The 19,369-nt window shown below is 42.2% G+C and overlaps 1 protein-coding gene across 1 annotated transcript in view; it reads right to left on the bottom strand.

The window, feature by feature from the left end:
* INTS6 (integrator complex subunit 6) overlaps positions 1 to 19,369 on the bottom strand; it is a 1,595,672-nt gene that overhangs the window by 1,274,555 nt on the left and 301,748 nt on the right. Inside the window, exon 4 of the mRNA XM_044071680.1 lies at positions 3,216 to 3,305. Within this exon, the coding sequence (XP_043927615.1) occupies positions 3,216 to 3,305 (90 nt within the window). The remainder of the gene's footprint in view (positions 1 to 3,215; positions 3,306 to 19,369) is intronic.

Below are 19,369 nucleotides of genomic sequence, written 5' to 3'. Positions count from 1 at the left end.
AAGTTGGCAGACTTTAAAAATTCCTTTCAGAGTACTCTGTCAGGAATACTGGGCAAACAAATCACTGTAACTAAGAATTTTTTTTTTTTAGCTAGGATACAGTATTTGAATTCCACAGACATAGTAAGGCCTTGTTAGGCTTAATTCTGGTGGCTGCCAAAAAACAATTACTAGAAAATGGAAATCAAAGTCTAAACCAACCTTAACTAAATAGGAAAGTTGATCTTTAGAAAACTGTAGGAGTAAATTACATAGAAAGAAATAGAAATTGTAGAAACAGTTCAAGTAGAAAATGTTTTGGAGGATGAATAAGGTTTAAGAGAAGACAAGGAAATGAACAATTTATGTAACGTTGGTTTGATTATATTGTATAGAAAAATATACGTGATGTATAACGTATGTAAATGTGAACTTTTTAATACGATTTGACTGTTTTTATATAAATATAAGTTTGCAAGGTAATAAATGATAATTCAATACAGGTGTTTAAAAAATTGCTAATGAATGCTATGTATACATATTGAATATATCCTTACTGGAATTTACACTTCCATTCAGACTTTCCCAGTAAACAGCAGCAAATAAATAGATATACAAATTGGCATGCACATGTATATGTGCATGTATGCATGCATATTTTACATACCTACACATGGGCACTGCTGAACATGTGAGAAGGCCTAGGAGGAGGAATCCTCAGTCCCAAATCCACCCAGAGAGCACATAACAGGACAAGCAGGACCATGCCACATCAGCAGGAAAAGATCAAATTGCAACTTTTTTTTCTTGAGTAAATTCTTTACATGTGACCACAGGAGGAGTGCAGACACCACAAAAACACAATGTGGTTAACAAAGGGTATTCACTTCCTATGGGTATTTCATCATCAAATAAACACTGTAAATTTAACCCCTAAGTAGTCAAGGGGAAGTTTATACCAAGTGAGGACTGCAAGTTTGTCAAGTGGGTAGGAAAAGGTGAGAAGATAATGTGACAGATACCTGGCCTCAGATTTCCTTAACTTCCAAATACTGCTCCAGCATCATCCTGTGATCACACAAAAGACCCTTCCACCCATAGATGGCAATAGCATCAATGCTGGTCATCTTAAATCATCTCTATCTTCACAGCTTTAAGGCAGGCCTCAAGCTTTCTTCCTTCTTTATCTATACCATGTTTTCATTAGTTCTACTCATTCCCCTCATTAATAATGTCCAGCTGAGTGCAGTTGTAACATATATTTATTTGACATTTGTTTACTGGGAAAGTCCGACTGGGTATGAGCCCATTTTCAGCGGAGGCCCAGAAGAAAAGCTCCACAGTACACAAAGAGAATTAAATTGAACAATGGTTAAAAATATTGAGACGCTAAAGTAGTACAATATGTGAGATACAAAATAAGCAGACAAGCAATAAAGTTGATCATACATTATATACAAGATAATAAGCAAAATATAAAGGCAAGCAATAAAGTTGACCATACATTATATGCAAAGTAGGAAGAGAGTTCCTAATGTGTATGTCATAAAAGCCAGATATTTTTTTCTGGCAGGAGAACTAGATAACACATTTCAGTCAAATTCTAGGACAGAGAAAGGTTAGTTTAAGAATATAAAGAAAGGACAATAGGACTGTAGAATTAAATTGTTCAACTGCATCATCTAGTGGTTAAGTATTTAAGGAAGGACCAATTGATGGAGTTTAGTAAATCTGTGAAGGCCTGCTGGTCAAAGTTGGAGAGGTTTTGGACTGTCTTGTAGGTGTGTTATCTACATGAATGTGAAACAAGTCTAGTTGTACAGATGGGGGTGTTGATCACTAATAGAGGCTGGAAGTGTTTTGGACTGAGAGAAAATGTTAGGATGGGAGACCAAAATCCTATCAATTATTGATCCATTTTGGTTAGTGGCACTAGTAAAAGCTGGGTGAGTAATTAGTTGAGAAAATCCTAATAGGTTTATGCTATCTGTGGGAAATTTTAAGTTAAGTTTCTGCCAGTCAATGTTGACATCATCTAATATTACTGTTTCTACAGAGATATTTTGTGATACCCAAGATATCTACCCTAAAATCTTGTTCATTTTTTCTTTTTATAGGTTTCATTGATTTTATGCTAGCTATTTCTGTACTCACTCTCAACACCTCAGTCTTTATTCTTGAACCCCTACCATTTAAATACAATATTTTAATCTCGCTCCTTTCCTAACTGTATATGGTCACTTTATTCCTCTAAAAAAGTTTGTGATAAATATTCTGTTTTAAATGTTTACTAGTCTAACGAGATAACTTCTTTCATTCAGTCATTAAGGACATTTTTCATTTCTTATGTCATTTTCAGTTAATAAACCCACTTTATTAGATAAATATTTATTTTTATTTTGATAATTGATCACACTTCTGATTATTTGAGTTGTTCCTTACCAAGTAGAACATAAAAATGGTGTTATATTAACAATTTATAGAATGCATCAATGTATTAGGGCAGCACAGAGAACTGCTGCCTCACAGCTCTTTGTTTTCCAGTTCAGTTTCCAGCTGAGGTGCCTTCCCTTTACAGTATGTGTCCTGTGTCTGCACAGATTTTCACCAAGTGCTCCAATTTCTCCCTATATCCCAAAGAAGTGCAAGCAGGCAAATCAATGATCCTCTACACTATCCACAGATGTATCCATCACGAGAGTTTGTTTATGATTACATGCACACTGTGAAGAACTAGTGTCCCATTAAGGATTAGTTCTGTTGCCTTGCACCTGCTGAGTGCCAGGACAGGCTCTAGCTCCCCCAAGACCCTGAAGGGAAGAACCAGTTATTAGGGAAAAAAATGAATCTCTATACTAGATGCATAATTCCTAGTACAAGTACTAAATGTGATATGGTACATGGATATCTATGTACTAAATGTGATATAGCACATGGATATCCATATACTAAATGTGAAATACACTGATATCTTGCACAGTTAAGTACAGCAGCAGTAATATTTGTGACATTAATGGTTAACAATTACCAGAAAACACAGATGATTTTTATTCATTTTACACTGCAATCTTTACATCTGAAATAATTCTAGAAAAAATAAAATCTGTATACTACAAAGAAATCATGTCTCTCCCATGAGTATGTAATTTATCCAACATGTTTTCATTTGACAGCAACAGCAGCATACTTTTCCTATATACAAGCTTGTCATGCACCTAAATTCTGGAAGAACTTACCTCATTTTGCGCATTACTGTTACTGGTCAACTTTTGCCCATCAGTAATGGTTACAACAACAGCTGGCTCCAAAAAGAATGGATTTCTTCCCTAAAGGAAGGCACACAAAAAAATGAAATGACTTTTTTCTGCATGGAATAGTTATCATGCTAAATTCTCTGAAATAAAAGATATCCTATGTATACTTAGAAAAACTGCAGCAACACAGAATCTACTGGAGATCAGAAGCTCTATTCATACACATACATACATATGTGTAGTCACTAATGTGCATTAAACCATACATACCAGCCACATTTAATTATCTCTTTAAAGACAGAAATGCAGTACTGAACAAAACATTTCAAACAGGGGTACCAGAACTGTACAACGCATCTTTGTAGCCGTTATTGGTTAACACAGTCCAACGGTTTGTGGCTTCAACAACTTTAGCACCCCAAGCCTGTCTGTTAAAAACTGCCTCTATAAGCTCTTGCAAATTCATATCCATTACTTCAGTAATGCTACCCACTATAGCCTCTGCCACTCTCTTCCATTGCCTTCAGTGGTTCCTGGCATTATTGTTTTCATAGTGAACCCTATCCTCACATTATGTGGCCAAAGTACTGAGTTTTAATTTTACTATTAGACCAATCTAGTGGACAGTTGGGTTTATTTCCTTGACTACTGAGTGATTCGACTTTCTTACAGTCCATGCAATTCTTAATATTTTCTCCAACACCCCAGTTCAAAAGCATCGCTCTTCTGGTGCACAGCCTTACTTACAGTCCAATTCTCACAGCCATATATTAATACTGGGAAAGCCATGGCTTTGACTTTATAGTCCTTTAATGACAGTGTGATATCTTTGATCTTTAAAATCTCATCCAGATTTACCACACCATTCCGTTTAAAAAACAAGTGTCTTTTAATCTCATGGCTGCTTACTACCTCTAGAGACATTTGAGGCCAGGAAAATAAAATCTGTCACTGCCTTCGTGTCTTCCTTGTCGATCTGCAGAGACAGATGGAAAACAATACAGCTTGGAGAATGGTCAAAGTATTTGCCTTAACCTGACTGGAGAATGAACATTCTCCAACAGGGTGTTAATGTAATGGTAAAGTCCAGTAAAAAAAAAAAAAAGTACAGTTGTGTACACTTACCATAAATGTAGATGTTCGAGAGTATTCACTGGTGCAGTCATCACACTTGGGTTATTTGTCTGCAGGTAGCCCTCAGTCGGCCTGAATACAGAGTCTTGGGATTTCTGCGGATGCTGTCGCCTCTTCCATGACGTCAGGTCGTCAGGTGTATAAAACAGGCAGCCGACACCATTACATCAGTTTTTCATGCCCCAAATGTCAGGAGCCCACCAAATAGGAAGCTAGTATATGGTGTGGAACACCACCAGTAAAAAGTAAAAACCACTGCCATTAAAAATGGCCATAGAAAGGATAGGTAGAAGGATAGAGAAAACCAGGGGGCTGGAGGGAGGGAAACCAGGACTGCAACAGTGAATACACTCAAATATCTACATTTATGCTAAGTGTACACAATTGCACTATGTTCATCGTGTTTCATTGTTGCAGTCATCACACTTGGGTTGATTCCCAAAGCTGAGGAAGGGTGGAGGCAGTCAAGAAGTGTTAGGGCTGGCTAGCCGGCCTTGTAAGACTGCTGTAGCAAATCGAGCTTTGGTTTAGAAAAAATAGGTAAGTAGTAATGCTTGGTGAAGGTATGTACAGAACTCCAGTTTGCAGGTTCCAGAATGCCCCTGGTAGGGACTCCTCTGAGAAATGCTGTAGAGGTGGAAGTAGCCCTAGTGGAATGTGTTCTGATCCCCTGTGGGGTAGGTTTTCCATGGTACTTGTAGCAGAAATGGATACAGTGTGCTATCCATTTGGAAATGGTTTGTTTTGAAATGGCCTTGCCCTCTGCCCCTGTATCAAAGCTGACTAGCAGCTGGTCAGATTTTCTGAAAGTTTTAGCCCTGTCAAGGTAGAACCTGAGCTGTCTGTGCACGTCCAAGGAGTGCAGGATCCTTTCCCCTTTATTCTGAGGATTAGGGAAGAAGGTTGGTAAATGGATGGATTGGTTTAAAGCCACACTGGACACCAGCTTAGGCATAAAGGACAGGTTAGCCCTGAGGAAAACCCTGTCAGCATGGAAAATAATGAAGGGTTCCACAGCCATTAGTGCCTGTAACTCATACACTCTTCTTGCTGAAGTTATGGCTAAAAGCAAGGCTGTTTTCCAAGAGAAGAATTTTAACTCTGCTGAAGCAGCAGGTTCAAAAGGGGGAAGCGTGAGCTTTTCCAGTACAAAGTTAAAGTCCCAGGCAGGGCTGGGTGCTCTCCTAGGGGGCCTTAAGCTGTTAGCCCCTCTCAGGGGCTGTTTGATGAGAAGGTGAGAAAACAGAGGTAGCTCAGTATTATAATGAGCTGAGATGGCACAGGCATGAATCTTAATGGAGGAGAAGGATAGGCCTCTGTGGAGTAGCTCTGCTAGGTAATCCAGGATTTGAGGTAAGGAGGGCACTGCTGTGTCCTTTCCTTGAGACCGATTCCAAGAACAATATCTTTTCCACTTTTTAGCATAGGATTTCCTAGTATTAGGCCTTCTGACTTCAAGAATGACATCCAGCACCTGTTTGCTGAGGGTTGCTGGTGGTGTATTCAGAGGATAAGCCAGGCTGCAAGGTTTAGGGTTTGCAACTGTGGATGGAAAATCTGTCCCTCCTGCTGAGACAGCAGGGAAGGTGTCTGGTGAAGGTGCCAGGGTGGCACTGTTGTCAGACTGCATAAGAGTGGGTACCAGTGCTAGAGTGGTTTCCAGTGCTGGCGTGGCCAGACTGGGGCAATAAGAATTGCCCTTAGCCTGTCCTGTTTGATCTTGAGTAGTACTTCTGAGAGGAGGGGCAGAGGGGAAAAGGCATAAATTGAGAGGTTTTCCCATTTGAAGGATAGGGCATCCACCTTCCAGGCCCTGCTGTGAGGGTTCCTGGTGCAAATTTTGCTCAACTGGTGGTTCTCGGGGGAGGCAAAGAGTACCACCTCCGGTGTCCCCCACTGCTGGATTAGAAGGTTGAAGGTGTTAGGCTCCAATTTCCACTCATGTGGGTCTAGGAGATTTCTGCTTAAGTCATCTGCCAGTGAATTTTGTTTGCCTGGCTGGAATTGAGCTTGTAGAGTCACTTGGTTGCTCATGGCTGTGTTCCACAGGGTCATGGCTAACCTGCAGAGTGGGTAAGAATGGGTTCCCCCTGCTTGTTTATGTACCACATAACTGTGGTGTTGTCTGTTTTTATCAGCAGCTGTCCTGGAAGGATTAGGTATTTGTAGGCTGTCAGAGCATTCTGTACAGCTAGCATATCTTTTTGATTGATGTGGAGGAGAATTTGTCCTGGGCTCCACTTGCCCTGAATGGATTTGTCTGCCATGTGAGCCCCCCCATGCATAGTCTGATGCGTCTGTTGTCAGGGTTTGAGCAGTGAGGGGTTGAGTGAAAAGCAGTCCCTTGTGGTTGCATGCTTCAGCCCACCAAAGGAACTCTGCCCTTAGAAAAGGAATGACAGTTGCCAGGTCCTGTCGAATGTTGGCACCAAAGTCTAAGTACCATTGAAGTTTCCTCATATGCAGTCTTGCATACGGAATTAGCAGAATGCATAAGGCCATGAACCCTAGGGCTTGCAGTATTTTCCTTGCAGATAGCTGGGTTTTGGTGGCCATATGTTTGAAGAAGTTGGTCAAATAGACCTGTTTTTCTGGAGTGAGAAATGCCATCTTGAAAGTTGTGTTCAAGCTTGCTCCCAGGAATACAATTTTTTGACTGGTCACCAGTTGTGATTTCTTTTCGTTAATGGTGTACCCCAACAAAGTTTGGACTCTTTTTACAAACGCCAGGTGCTGAAGTAGCAATTCCTGACTGTCTGTCTGAATCAGGCAATCATCCAAGTATGGGAAAATTTGGATATTTCTCCGCCTGCAGTATGCAATGGCTGGAGCCAGGCACTTTGTAAATACCCTGGGCACAGTAGATAAGCCAAAGGGAAGGGCAGAGAATTGATAGTGCATAGAGCCTGCCCTGAAGCGTAGATATTTCCTGCAATACTCCCTTATGGGGATGTGCAGATAAGCTTCTTTTAAGTCTTGGGTGACTAACCAGGCATCTTTGGCTAGAATAGGGAGAAGTTGTTGCAGGGTAAGCATTTTGAAATTTGGGACCACCAGAAAGGTGTTGAGAATTGACAGATCCATGACTGGGTGCCAACAGCCCTCTTTTCTGGGCACCAGGAAAAGTCTGGAGTAAAAACCCTGTCCCTTTTGTTCTACTGGAACAGGTTGAATAGCCCTAATACTGAGCAGGGAAAGTACTTTATTTATTTTATTTTTATTTTACATTTGTTGACCGGGCTAGTCTAACTGGAGATATTTCCATTTTCAGTAGAGGCCCGGGGAGAAAAGCTCCACAGAGAATACAATAAGGCAAACATACTAGTGTTTTAAAGAAAGTTTTAAGAGACAGAAACTAACAACTCTACAGTTACTCATTATTACTAAGTGAGTTAATTACTGACTCACATAGTTACAGTCACAAAAAAAAATACTTATATAAATATAAAATACTAAGTCTGATAAAGATAACTAAATGAAATAAATACTACCACACACAGTTAAACTCAAAGACATCTTATAAAGTTAAAACATACTTTGTAAGATAATGATAAGGTAGGAAGTATGAGAAAAGAGAGCTAAGAATATGAGAAATTAGAAGAGGTAAGTTGTAGGAAGGAGAGCAAGTAAGATAGTTAGCAAGCAAAGAGAGCCAGTAAGACAGTCCGTAAGCAAAGAAGTAATAGGAAAACAGCTTAGTTTTGAGCCTCTGCCCACTGGTTTGGAGGAAGGTCTGGAAACCCGCTTGGGGTTGGCAGTGAAAGGAAGTAGAAGCTGTACCCCTGGGATGCAATGTTTAGGACCCATCGGTCCTGAGTAATGGACATCCAGTTTTTGCATGAAGGGCAAGTTTTCCTCCTAGTGGCGCAAGTAATTGGGCAGGGCTGGGAAGGATAATAGAAAAATCATTGTGAACTTTTTCCATAAGGGGGTGGCTTACCACTTCCTGTTTTTGAGGTGGGGGCACTCCATTGTTTAGATCTCTGCATACCCTGAGACTGTAGTCTGAGTGGTCTGTTTCCCCTGGGTTTGGACTGAGAAGGCCTGTAAGGGGCTGGAAAGGACCTGTTTTTAAAAGGCCAATGCCTACTGAATCTAGGTGGCTGCACTTGTAAGAATTCTTTAACAGTTTGCATAGATTTACTTTTTCGTCCATCTTTTTAAGAACCTCTCCCTGCTTTAGTGCCAAACAAACAGTCCTTATTTAAAGGAGCATCTGGTAATTTTGATTTGACAAGATCTGGCAAGGTTTGTTCCTTCAGCCAAGCATGCCTTCTCAGTACAGACCCAGTGACTGCAGCCCTGCAAGATGCTTCTAGGGCATCAAAGCCACACTGCAAAGTATGCTTACTAACTTTGTTTGCAGAATGCATTATAAGTCATTATTTTCTGCACAATCAGGAAGTAACACCATTTTTTGTTTAAATAGTTCCATAATATGTTGCGGGTGCTTCAACATGTGAAACTAGCAATTCAGTGCCCTAATGGCAAGAGTTGCAGAGGTATATACCTTCTTACCCCATATGTCTAAAGTTCTGGAATCCCTGTCTGAAGGGGTAGGGTTTTTGGCTGTAATAGCCTTAATACCTTTAGGTCCCTGGGAAATGGTCTCTGGATCCGCAGTAGGATTCTTAAAGAGAAATTTGTGAGAATCAGGTACTCTGTAGTACCTGTCAAGTTTTCTAGGAGCCAGTGGTAAAGTGTCTGGAGTAAGACTAAATTCCATGAAGACATCATCTACAATATCCAAGACAGGGGATATAGCTAGAGGCCTGTGCTGAGGCAACTAAGAATTCTACGAGTCTCTTTTTGGAGTGAGGGTAGTCCTGGCAATCCCAGCAGAAATGCTCTCTCAAAGTATGCAAGGTTTCACCAAAAGAAAAATCCTCTGGAGGGGAGGCAGAGGGAATGGATTTCTCTACATCTGAATCCTCATAAGCTGATAAGGGTATGTGTCCTGGTAATCAGAAGGGTACAAGTCATCAGACTTCTGGTCTGTAGAATCAGAATGAAACTCCATTCTTTGTCTCTTAGCAGGGGAAGGCTGGCTTCCCCTAATTAGGGTAATAAGGTCTTCAGCCATTCTAAGTATTTGTTTTTGTGGCATGGGAGCTTGAGCATGCACTTTGGTTGTCGAGTTTCTAGGCGTAGTGCATACTCTGGGCCTAAGAAACTTGGTAGTTTTAGCTAAAAACGAAGTTGTCGGTTTAATTCGAACATCGGTAGGTCGGAATACACCCTCAGAAGCCAGTGCCTGCACAGTGGCTCCGGACCCATCCAAGGTAGAGACATACGCAGGTTCCATAGTCGAAGAAGCATCTCGCTGCATACCGGACTCCGAATGGGTCTCAGCAGAGGCCTGCGAATCTGTAGAAGTGGGCATCAGGGGCTGCAAAGGCGCCTCACTGAGTACCAGCGGACTGGTGACTAGCTTAATGTAAGTGTCGTTGGCAGTTCTGGACCTATGCAGTCTGTCTTTATCTTTACGTTTTTTTCGGAAGATCGGTAGTCGGATGGCTTATTGAAGCCATTTTCGCATATGGAGAACGAGAGGGAAAGAATTCAACGACAAAGATAGCCCGGCAACAAATGGTTTGGGCGTTAAACAAGGCACAAAATAGACAGCGAGGGACGTCATGGTCTGGGCCTAAACAGGTGATGCAGTAAGAATTAAAATCTCTGTGAGGTACTTGCTTTCCACAGGCAAGACAATTGTTAACTTTTTCTGACATCGGTTAGAGCAAGAAAAAAGGATCCCTAACTGGGTACTTAGCTTTAGAAGACTTCAGGTTCGAAACTCGAAAAACAAAATTTTCAGGTAGCGGCCGACCGGCACTTGTGAACTGCTTCTGCTTCGAGCTCCTCCTCGGCAAGAAAGACTGATGTAATGGCATTGGCTGCTTGTTTTATACCCCTGACGACCGGACATCATGGAAGAGGCCACAGCAGCCGACGCAAAAATCCCAAGACTCTGGTATTCAGGCTGACGGAGGGCTACCTGCAGGCAGATAACCAAAGTGTGATGACTGCAACAGTGAAACACAAAGAACATCGACTGACTTGTCAGCGATATTAAGATGCCATGACGCTCATACAGAAAAAAGCAAATGGTCTCCCACTTCTTTTTACACTTGCTAAATGTAGCTTTGCTGTTTAGAAAGTATAAAATTAAAACAAAAAAGAAAAGTAACACGTAAACGTGTGTGTGTGTGTGTGTGTGTGTGTGTGTGTGTGTGTGTGTGTGTGTGTGTGTGTGTGTGTGTCTGTGCCCATGCATTTGAGAAAGAGGGCGAGAGTAACAAACAGCATGACAGATTGAGAGAGATAGAGAGACGGACAGAAACAAAGACAGTGCATATAAACTTCTTTTGACTACAACAGGTAGTATGTCCTAACCAATAAGTATTGAAAACTCCAATGTCTGGCATTACTGACCAACTTTAATAGTCAATAATTTACCAGCAAATCAAGTAGTCTATGAGTGCCAGAGCAGAACTATATAGAAAAATCAGGAACAGTTAAGAGACATGGGGAGGTGCAATGCCTTGCATTCTATGATTGTTTTTTTTTTTTTTCATTCCTTTGACCATAATGAGACATCAGAGCAGTAACCTATGTGGGTGATATTTAGCCAAGGATATAACAGCCAACCAGCTTCCAAAGCTTCAGGGCACTTTCCACATACCAAAATAGTCAGCTTGAGCTGAGCTGTCTAAAAAGATAGGTTTGGGCGCAAAGCCCTTCAGAGCTTTCATGCCAACACAGAGACAGAGAGAGAGAGAGAGACTATGCTAGGAATAACTAAAAAGAAGTATTCACACACTGGCATAACCAACACACTAAAGAACAAGAGGATGGAGGGACAAAGTGGCTACAGAAGCCGTGATTATTCAAACATTTACTGTTATGGTAGGTTTACTTACAAAACTGTACTATGGTCATCACACTGATCACTATTCCAGTAGCCTTAGCTATATGGGTAGATTACCCTAGCCAACTACATTTGGGAGGTAGATGGAGCACAGTCCAGGAGCCCCTGAGGAATGGTCCTAGCAAAGCCTGTTGAGGGTAAGGACAGAAAGGAAGGAAGGAGCAGGCTGGAGATAGGTAAATTACAAATTGAAGGCACAAGAAGAGAAAGAGAAAAGTACAGTTTTGTACCTACCATAAATGTAGATGTCTGATAGGTATGCATCTGCAGTCCTAACATATGGGTTGTCCTGCCTCAGGCAGCCCTTCGGTCGGCCGGATTCCAAAGTCTGGGTCTGGCCTCGGCTGATGTCGCACTTCACCCGACGTCATAGCTGCTGGGGTATAAAGGCATCAGCCAACGCCATTTTCCTCAGTGTTTCTTGCCCCAGATGCCAGGTGCCCTCTAGGAAGGCTAAATTTGGATAAATGCAGATAATTCCAAACAGTAGAGAGCAAAATATATATATACATATATACATACAAACAAATAAACCATAATAGATTCCCCCAGTTAGCTAAAAGAGGGGTAAGTACCCTAGGAATACCACAGAGGGGAAGGAGGGTGGGTAATCCTGACTGCAGATGCATACCTATCGGACATCTACATTTATGGTAGGTACAAAACTGTACTATGTCCTTCAAGGATGCATCTGCAGTCCTATCATATGGGTAGAATACCATAGCCAAACTGGGGGAGGAGGCACTAAGATAATGATGGTGTAGTTAAGATCCCTTGCAAAACAGCAGTTGCAAAACCTGCTCGGGATCTGGAGTATAAAGGAAGATTATAATGCTTGGCAAATGTATGCACGGAGCTCCAAGTAGCAGCTTCTAAAATGTCTTTGGTAGCCACTCCTCGTAGGAAAGCTGTAGTGGTGGCTGTAGCTCTTGTGGAGTGAGGCCTGATATTTTCAGGAGTTGTCTTTCCATGAAAAGAGTAGCAGAATCTAATGCAATTTCCTATCCATTTTGAGATTGTCTGTTTTGAAATTGCTTTTCCTTGCACTCCTGTTGCATATGCTACCAGAAGCTGGTCAGTTTTTCTGTTGGTCTTAGTTCTGTCCAGATAGTAGCGTAGTTGTCTGTGCACATCCAAGGTGTGTAGTAGTCTTTCCCCCCTGTTCTGTGGGTTGGGGAAGAATGTAGGTAAATGTATAGCTTGGTTCAAGGATACCCTGGAGACCACCATTGGCATAAAAGTAGGATTGGTTCTCAGAGACACTCTATCCTGATGGAAGATAAGGAAAGGCTGTACTGCCATTAATGCCTGTAACTCCGATACCCTTCTTGCTGAAGTGATTGCTAGCAGGAATGCAGTTTTCCAAGACAAGAACTGTAAGTCTGCTGTTGCTGCTGGTTCAAAAGGGGGAAGTGTTAATTTTTCCAGCACAAAGTTGAGATCCCATGCAGGTAGAGGTGGTTTCCTTGGAGGCTTTACGTTTTTGATTCCTCTCAAGAACTGCCTGAGTAGAGGATGAGAGAAGACAGGTGGATCCATGTTGTACTCTGCTGAAATTGCTGATGCATGAATCTTAATGGAGGAGGAGGACAGGCCATTGTGGAACAGTTCTGCTAAGTATTCCAGGATGTGTGCTATATTTGCCAATGAGACATTTTCTCCCTTTGCTGCACTCCAAATGAGGAATCTTTTCCTTTTGGCTGAATATGTTTTCCTTGTGGAGGGTCTGCGAGCCTCCAGGATAATGTCCTTAACCCTCTGAGATAAATCTGGTTGATTTTGTTTTATGCAATATTCCACGCAGTTAGCTGCAGTGTTTTCAAGTTTGGATGCAGGGTCTTGTAGTTGTTCTGCGTTAGAAGTAAGGGACATAGAGGTAGAGGCCATGAGTGTGCCCGAGACATGCTTCTCAGTAGCGGGTACCAATGTTGTCTTGGCCAGTCTGGAGCTATCAGGATTACCTTTGGCGGTTCCTCTCTGATCTTCAGTAGGACCTTGTACATCAAAGGAAGAGGTGGGAATGCATATGCTGTCAGGTTCTTCCAGCTGAAAGAGAGAGAGTGGTATACTCTTGAGCAGAATTTCTTCAATTGGTGGTTGTGTGGGGAGGCGAACAGATCTATCTCTGGCATTCCCCATTTCTTTGTTATGATTTTGAAGATATCTGGATGCAGCATCCATTCGCGAGCATCCGTGGTAGTTCTGCTTAAGGTGTCTGCTAGTGAGTTTTCTTTTCCTGGTACAAATCTGGCCTGCAGCTGAAGGTTGAGATTCAGGGCCAAATTCCAGAGGTCCATTGCCATCCGGCATAGAGGGTATGAGTGTGTACCTCCCTGCTTGTTGATGTACCACATGACTGTGGTATTGTCCGTCCTTATCAGCAGGTGTCCTTGTTGGAGGAATGGTCTGAATGCCTTGATTGCATGTTTCACTGCCAGCATCTCCTTTAGATTTATGTGTAGATTCAGCTGGTCTTGAGACCATAGGCCTTGTATACACTTGTCTTCCATGTGCGCCCCCCAGCCTAGGTCTGAGGCGTCCGTGGTGATGGTCTGGCTTGGATGTGGTTTGTGGAAGGGCAATCCTCTGTTTATCTGACAGGCCTGAGCCCACCACAGGAATTCTTTTTTCAGGCATGGAATAATTGGTATCTGGGCTTCTAGACTGTTCTTGTGTTGAGACCATACATTCCTTAGGTACCATTGTAACTTTTTCATATGTAGCCTGGCATGCGGGATCAATATTATGCAGGATGCCATGTAACCCAGGGCTTGCAGGACTTTCCTTGCAGAGAGCTGAGTCTTTGTTGTTAATGCCATGAAATAGACTGGTAGTTGCTTTTGTTTTTCCTCTGTGAGAAAAGCCATCTGAGTTGTTGTATCCAGTTCTGCACCCAAAAATGTTATCCTTTGGGATGGTACTAGCCTTGACTTTTGAATGTTGACTGTGTATCCCAAGGCTTGCAACAGTTGCATGACATTGGCCAAATCCTTTATTAATTTTGTCCTGTTGTCCGCTTGTATTAGGCAGTCGTCCAGGTAAGAGTAAATTTGAATTCCCTGAAGCCTGCAATGAGCAATTACAGATGCCAGGCATTTCGTGAATATTCTGGGCGCAGTAGATAAGCCAAAGGGCAATGCTGAGAATTGATAATGCTCTGATCCTGCAAGAAATCTGAGGTGTCTTCTGCAATCTGGTCGTATAGGGATGTGCAGGTATGCCTCCTTGAGATCTAGAGTCACCAGCCAAGACTCCTTGCCCAACATGGGAAGAAGTTGCTGGAGGGTCAGCATTTTGAATTTTGGAACAATGAGGTATGTGTTCAGTGCGGACAAGTCGAGAATAGGTCTCCATTGATTTTCCTTTCTTGGTACAAGGAATAGTCTGGAGTAAAATCCTTGGCCTTGTTCCATAGATGGTACCTTTTCTATTGCTCTCATCCTTAGTAAGCTGATGATTTGTTTTTGAGCCTCTGTTTTTTGACTTGTTGGAAGGTTTGGCATTCCTCTCTTTTTTGGTAGAGTGTGGAAGTGAAACCTGTAGCCCTTGTCTATTGTTTGTAAAGTCCATTTGTCTGCTGTAATGCAATGCCAGTTTTCTGAAAATAAAGCTAACTTTCCGCCCAAGGGTGCTTCCAGTTGTTCCCTGGTAGGCGGAATCAGAGCCAAGTCATTGAGTCTGTCCTGTGGAAGTGGTAGTAGTCGCAGCTGTGGCAGCACTTCTCTGGTTGGCAGGTTGCCATTGACGACCCCTGTAGGCACCTCTTGATTGACTTCTGCCTCTTGGGCGTCTATTTCTGCCTCTCTGTGCTCTGGAGGTGTCTGGAAAGGACCAATTCTTTGAGGGCCAATTTCTGCTAAACCTCGGAGGTTGGACCTGTAAAAAATCCTTGACTGTTTGGACGGATTTTGCTTTTTCTTCCACTTTCTTTAGAACCTCCTGTGCAGGGGAGCCAAACATACTTTGTTTCTCCATAGGAGCATCTAGGAGTTTTGATTTAACATGGTCTGGTAAGGATTGCTCTTTTAACCATGCATGAATTCGAATCACTGCTCCAGTCATAGCTGATCTAAAAGAAGCCTCCAGTGCATCATAGCCACATTTTAAAAAATGATTACTGACCTGCTGAGAATTATGTACCAAATCCTGAAGGGACTTACGGTCTATAGGTTCAGGAGAGGACAGTTTTTTATTTAGCTGGTCTAACAAAAATTCCTGGTACTGTATCATGTGAAATTGACAGTTTAAAGCCCTGGCAGAAAGAGTAGCAGATGTATAAACCTTTTTGCCCCATCTCTCTAATGCTCTAGATTCCCTTTCAGAGAGAAGAGGGTTTTTGGCAGAGGCAGCTGCAACACCTTTAGGGCCCTGAGAAATGGATTCTGGGTCTGCAACATGAGCCTTATACAAGTGATAGTGAGAGTCCGGGACCCTGTAATATCTGTCAGGCTTGGCAGGGGACGGAGGAAGATAATCAGGGGTAGTACTGGCATCATTATATGCATCATCAACAACTGATAGTACAGGAGGGATGGCTAAAGGCCTATGCTGTGGTAAGTGTAAAAAGGTCCTTGGCCCTGCCATTGGAAATGTTCCCTCATTGAGTGTAGGGTTTCCCCAAAAGAAAATTCTTCAGGAGGAGAAGCAGAAGGAATGGAGTCTTCTGCATCAGAATCCTTATAAGGTGAATATGGGCCTTCCTGATGGTCAGATAAATCTGAACCATCTGAGGAATAGTCTGAAGATAAAGGTTCAGGGGGTTCAGTCCTAGGCCTCTTCTCTGGAGGGGGTTGAGAGGCCTTGTCAGGGTGAGGTTGGGAATCCCCTGATCAAAGAAATAAGGTCCTCAGCAAGGCTGAGTATCTGGGGAACTAGAAGTAGGCCTGTGAGAGGGAGCCTTGGAAATTTTGGCTGCTTTAGCCCTGGAAAAGGCCTTGATAGACATAGAAGCAGGGGGTCTAGCAGCCCCACGTGCAGGAGTAGAGATGTCTAAAGGAATAGTGTCTGACAACTCCTGGGTGCCTGCTACTGCAGCAGTAATTTCTGTAGCGATTCAGCCATGGCCTGTGTGGCCTCGGTTATCGGAGGCATGCTTTTGGCCGAAGGGAGAACCGAGGACTCTGTTTCAGCCGAAACCGAGACACTCGCGGTAGGCCTGACCGTGGTTGCAGCCGAAACCGTGGGCTGCGAGTGTCGGTCCTTTTCCTTGCGCCTTTTAGCTAATTGTGTAGTCGGAGTCTCCGACGGCATTTTATATGCAAAAGCAGGACCAAAAAAACTCTTCTGCAAACTCCGACCGATGTCTAAGAGTCCGTCGGTTGAAGGAAGCACAGGCTAAACAAGCTGATACGTCGTGGTCTGGGCCTAAGCAAGGAAGGCAGTAAGAGTGGAAATCCTTATGAGGTATTTGTTTCCCACAAGTTAAACAATTATTTACTTTGTCTGACATCAGCTGAGGCAAGAAAGAGTCCCCAACGGGGTACTTAGCTTTTTTAGAAGTCTTCGGTAGTAGAAATCTCTGGATCTGACCGACCGGCACTTGCAAACAGCTTCTGCTTCGGGCACCGTGCGGCAAGAAAGACTGAGGAAAATGGCGTCGGCTGATGCCTTTATACCCCAGCAGCTATGACGTCGGGTGAAGTGCGACATCAGCCGAGGCCAGACCCAGACTTTGGAATCCGGCCGACCGAAGGGCTGCCTGAGGCAGGACAACCCATATGTTAGGACTGCAGATGCATCCTTGAAGGACATCTACAGAAGATGATAAAAATGATAAAGAAGCTAAAGGAAGATATTACTGGGATGGAGTGAAGGCAGCAATGAGGAGACAAAATAATGAAGATGGAGGGGTGGAGCAGGAGAAATAAAGGGGAAGAAATTAAACAGCTAGAAGGAAGACTGTGTACTGGAAATACAGAAAAGAATATTGGAAAGCAGTATAGATCAGGAGACACTAGAAATACAGGGAGCAGCAATAAAACTGGAGCTGGAAATGATTACAGCAGCAGACGCAGAGCAGCAGTACTGGAAAGGCTACTGGTAAACTGCAGGGGAAGAAGTAGGGAAGCAGCTAGCAAGAAATTACAAAGTGGTACGACTGGGTCAGCAGAATAGCAGCAAGGACTGGGGAGGTTGCATGACAGACTATGACAGGGAGTTTACAGAAACACTTAGAAAATACTACCAACAAACATACAGGGAGGACAGGATGAAAAAGCAAACGGTCACTGGACAGGAATTAAACAGCAATACAAAATTATCAGAAAACCAACAAGACAACTTAAAAAACTCAAGACAAAGCAGTTCAAGAAAGTGGGAAAAGCAATGAAAGATGGGAAAACTGTGCTGGAGGTAGCAGAGTTCTACAAAATGCGGGATAATGTAGGGAAACATTAAAGGCTGATTACTGGAGAATAAAACAAATAGGGGAGGTCTCAGACACAATCAGGATGGCAAAGGTAGTGGTGTTTTTAAAAAAAAGTGGGAAAGAGAGAACACAGCCAAGTGCTATAGAATAACTCTGATAAATTAAAGGGATGGAAAGAACTTAACAAGTACTCACAAAAAGAACTGGTGTTATCTGGGTGGAGAATAACAGAGCTAACAGTAAGACAAGATGTCCCCAATAATAATCCAGGAAGGATAAAACTGTTTTAATGAAGGACTGTAGGACAGAAAAAAATTGTGAGAAAAGACAAAACTCATGTCAATCATGGAGAGGAAAGGAGATGGGAAAGTAAGAGCATTTCTGTTCAACCTTCAAAATGCCTTTGATGCAGTGAGATGCTGGAAAGGAGACACATGGGAAAAGGATTCCTAGAGTATATCAAAGCAATATACAGGAACCTAGAAATAATGGTGATGGTAAATGGGTGAATTTTTATGCCAGCTGATCTGAGAAGAGGAGCGTGACATAAAGGATTATAATTAGGTCGCCAACTGTAACTCACTTATTGTGTGTTCGAGACATGGATGCCACGAAATTCACCTTGAGAGCGAAGCTTGATAGGTGAACCTTGGTATCCATGTTGAGAACAAATAATATGTAGTTACAATCAGAGATCTTGTCACAATTATTTATAGTGCACGAAGATTTATCTTCTCCATGTACTACAAATTAGTCAAAAATTAGATTAAAAAAAAGGAGAGAGAGAGAGCTAGAGATATGCATTGTATTGGCATTGAAAGCCAAAGCAGTGGGAGAGTGGTTGACGTCCTTACATATTCCTTGTGTAAGGGAAGCGGTTTAATGCAGTGTCCCATGCAATTTAGCTGACAGCAGGTTGAAACAAGCCATTGCTGCTGCTTTCTAGTCAGCCCTGTCTGCTTTTAGTGCAATAAATAACCACAACCACATAAGTTACGACCTCACAAAATAAAATACTGAAAACCACTGCGGAGACCACGAACGTCACTGTTCAAACACCAGTAAACTTCCAATAAGGCAAACTTGAACATATCATATTCAGGAGGAATAATGCCCTATATAGGCATATTAGAGATAATCCTGAATGTGATATGTTCAAGTTTGCCTTATTGGAAGTTTTATTTCCTCACCAGAGAGGTGGGAATTTGAAGGCATTATTGAGTGAAAAGGAGGTGAGATGGCAAATATTACTGAATGCCACCACTACACCAGGTATTAATGACAACATTCCTATTAAACATATAATTGAAGCTGGGATGTGTTTTACGTAAATCTGTAAATGTTTTAGTATTTACATATTCATGAAGGGGAAGTGATGACATGTTGGGTTTTGTTTGAATTTAAATAACAATGTTATTGGTTGTATCATAGTATTTAAACTTTTATTTCACTGACTCAGTGTTCTGATAAAGTCTAGTGCACAGATGAAAGCACTTAACCTTGTTTTTAATAAATACATTTTTTATATTACTGGTGTTTGAACAGTGACATTCGTTGTCTCCACAGTGCTTTTACTGCACACCTGACCTAAACAGCATGTAATTGGTGCTTAATCCTCTAAGCGTTGTTAAGGTCTGGTAGTAGCACTTAACCAGCTCTGTTTTTTGTATATAATCACACTGCTCCATGCACTACAAGAACGTT

Source organism: Protopterus annectens, chromosome 5.part0 (assembly GCF_019279795.1).
Source record: "Protopterus annectens isolate FY-2018-M chromosome 5.part0, PAN1.0, whole genome shotgun sequence".
In the NCBI taxonomy this organism is placed as follows: domain Eukaryota; kingdom Metazoa; phylum Chordata; order Ceratodontiformes; family Protopteridae; genus Protopterus; species Protopterus annectens.
This window is presented reverse-complemented; position numbering and strand designations above follow the sequence as displayed.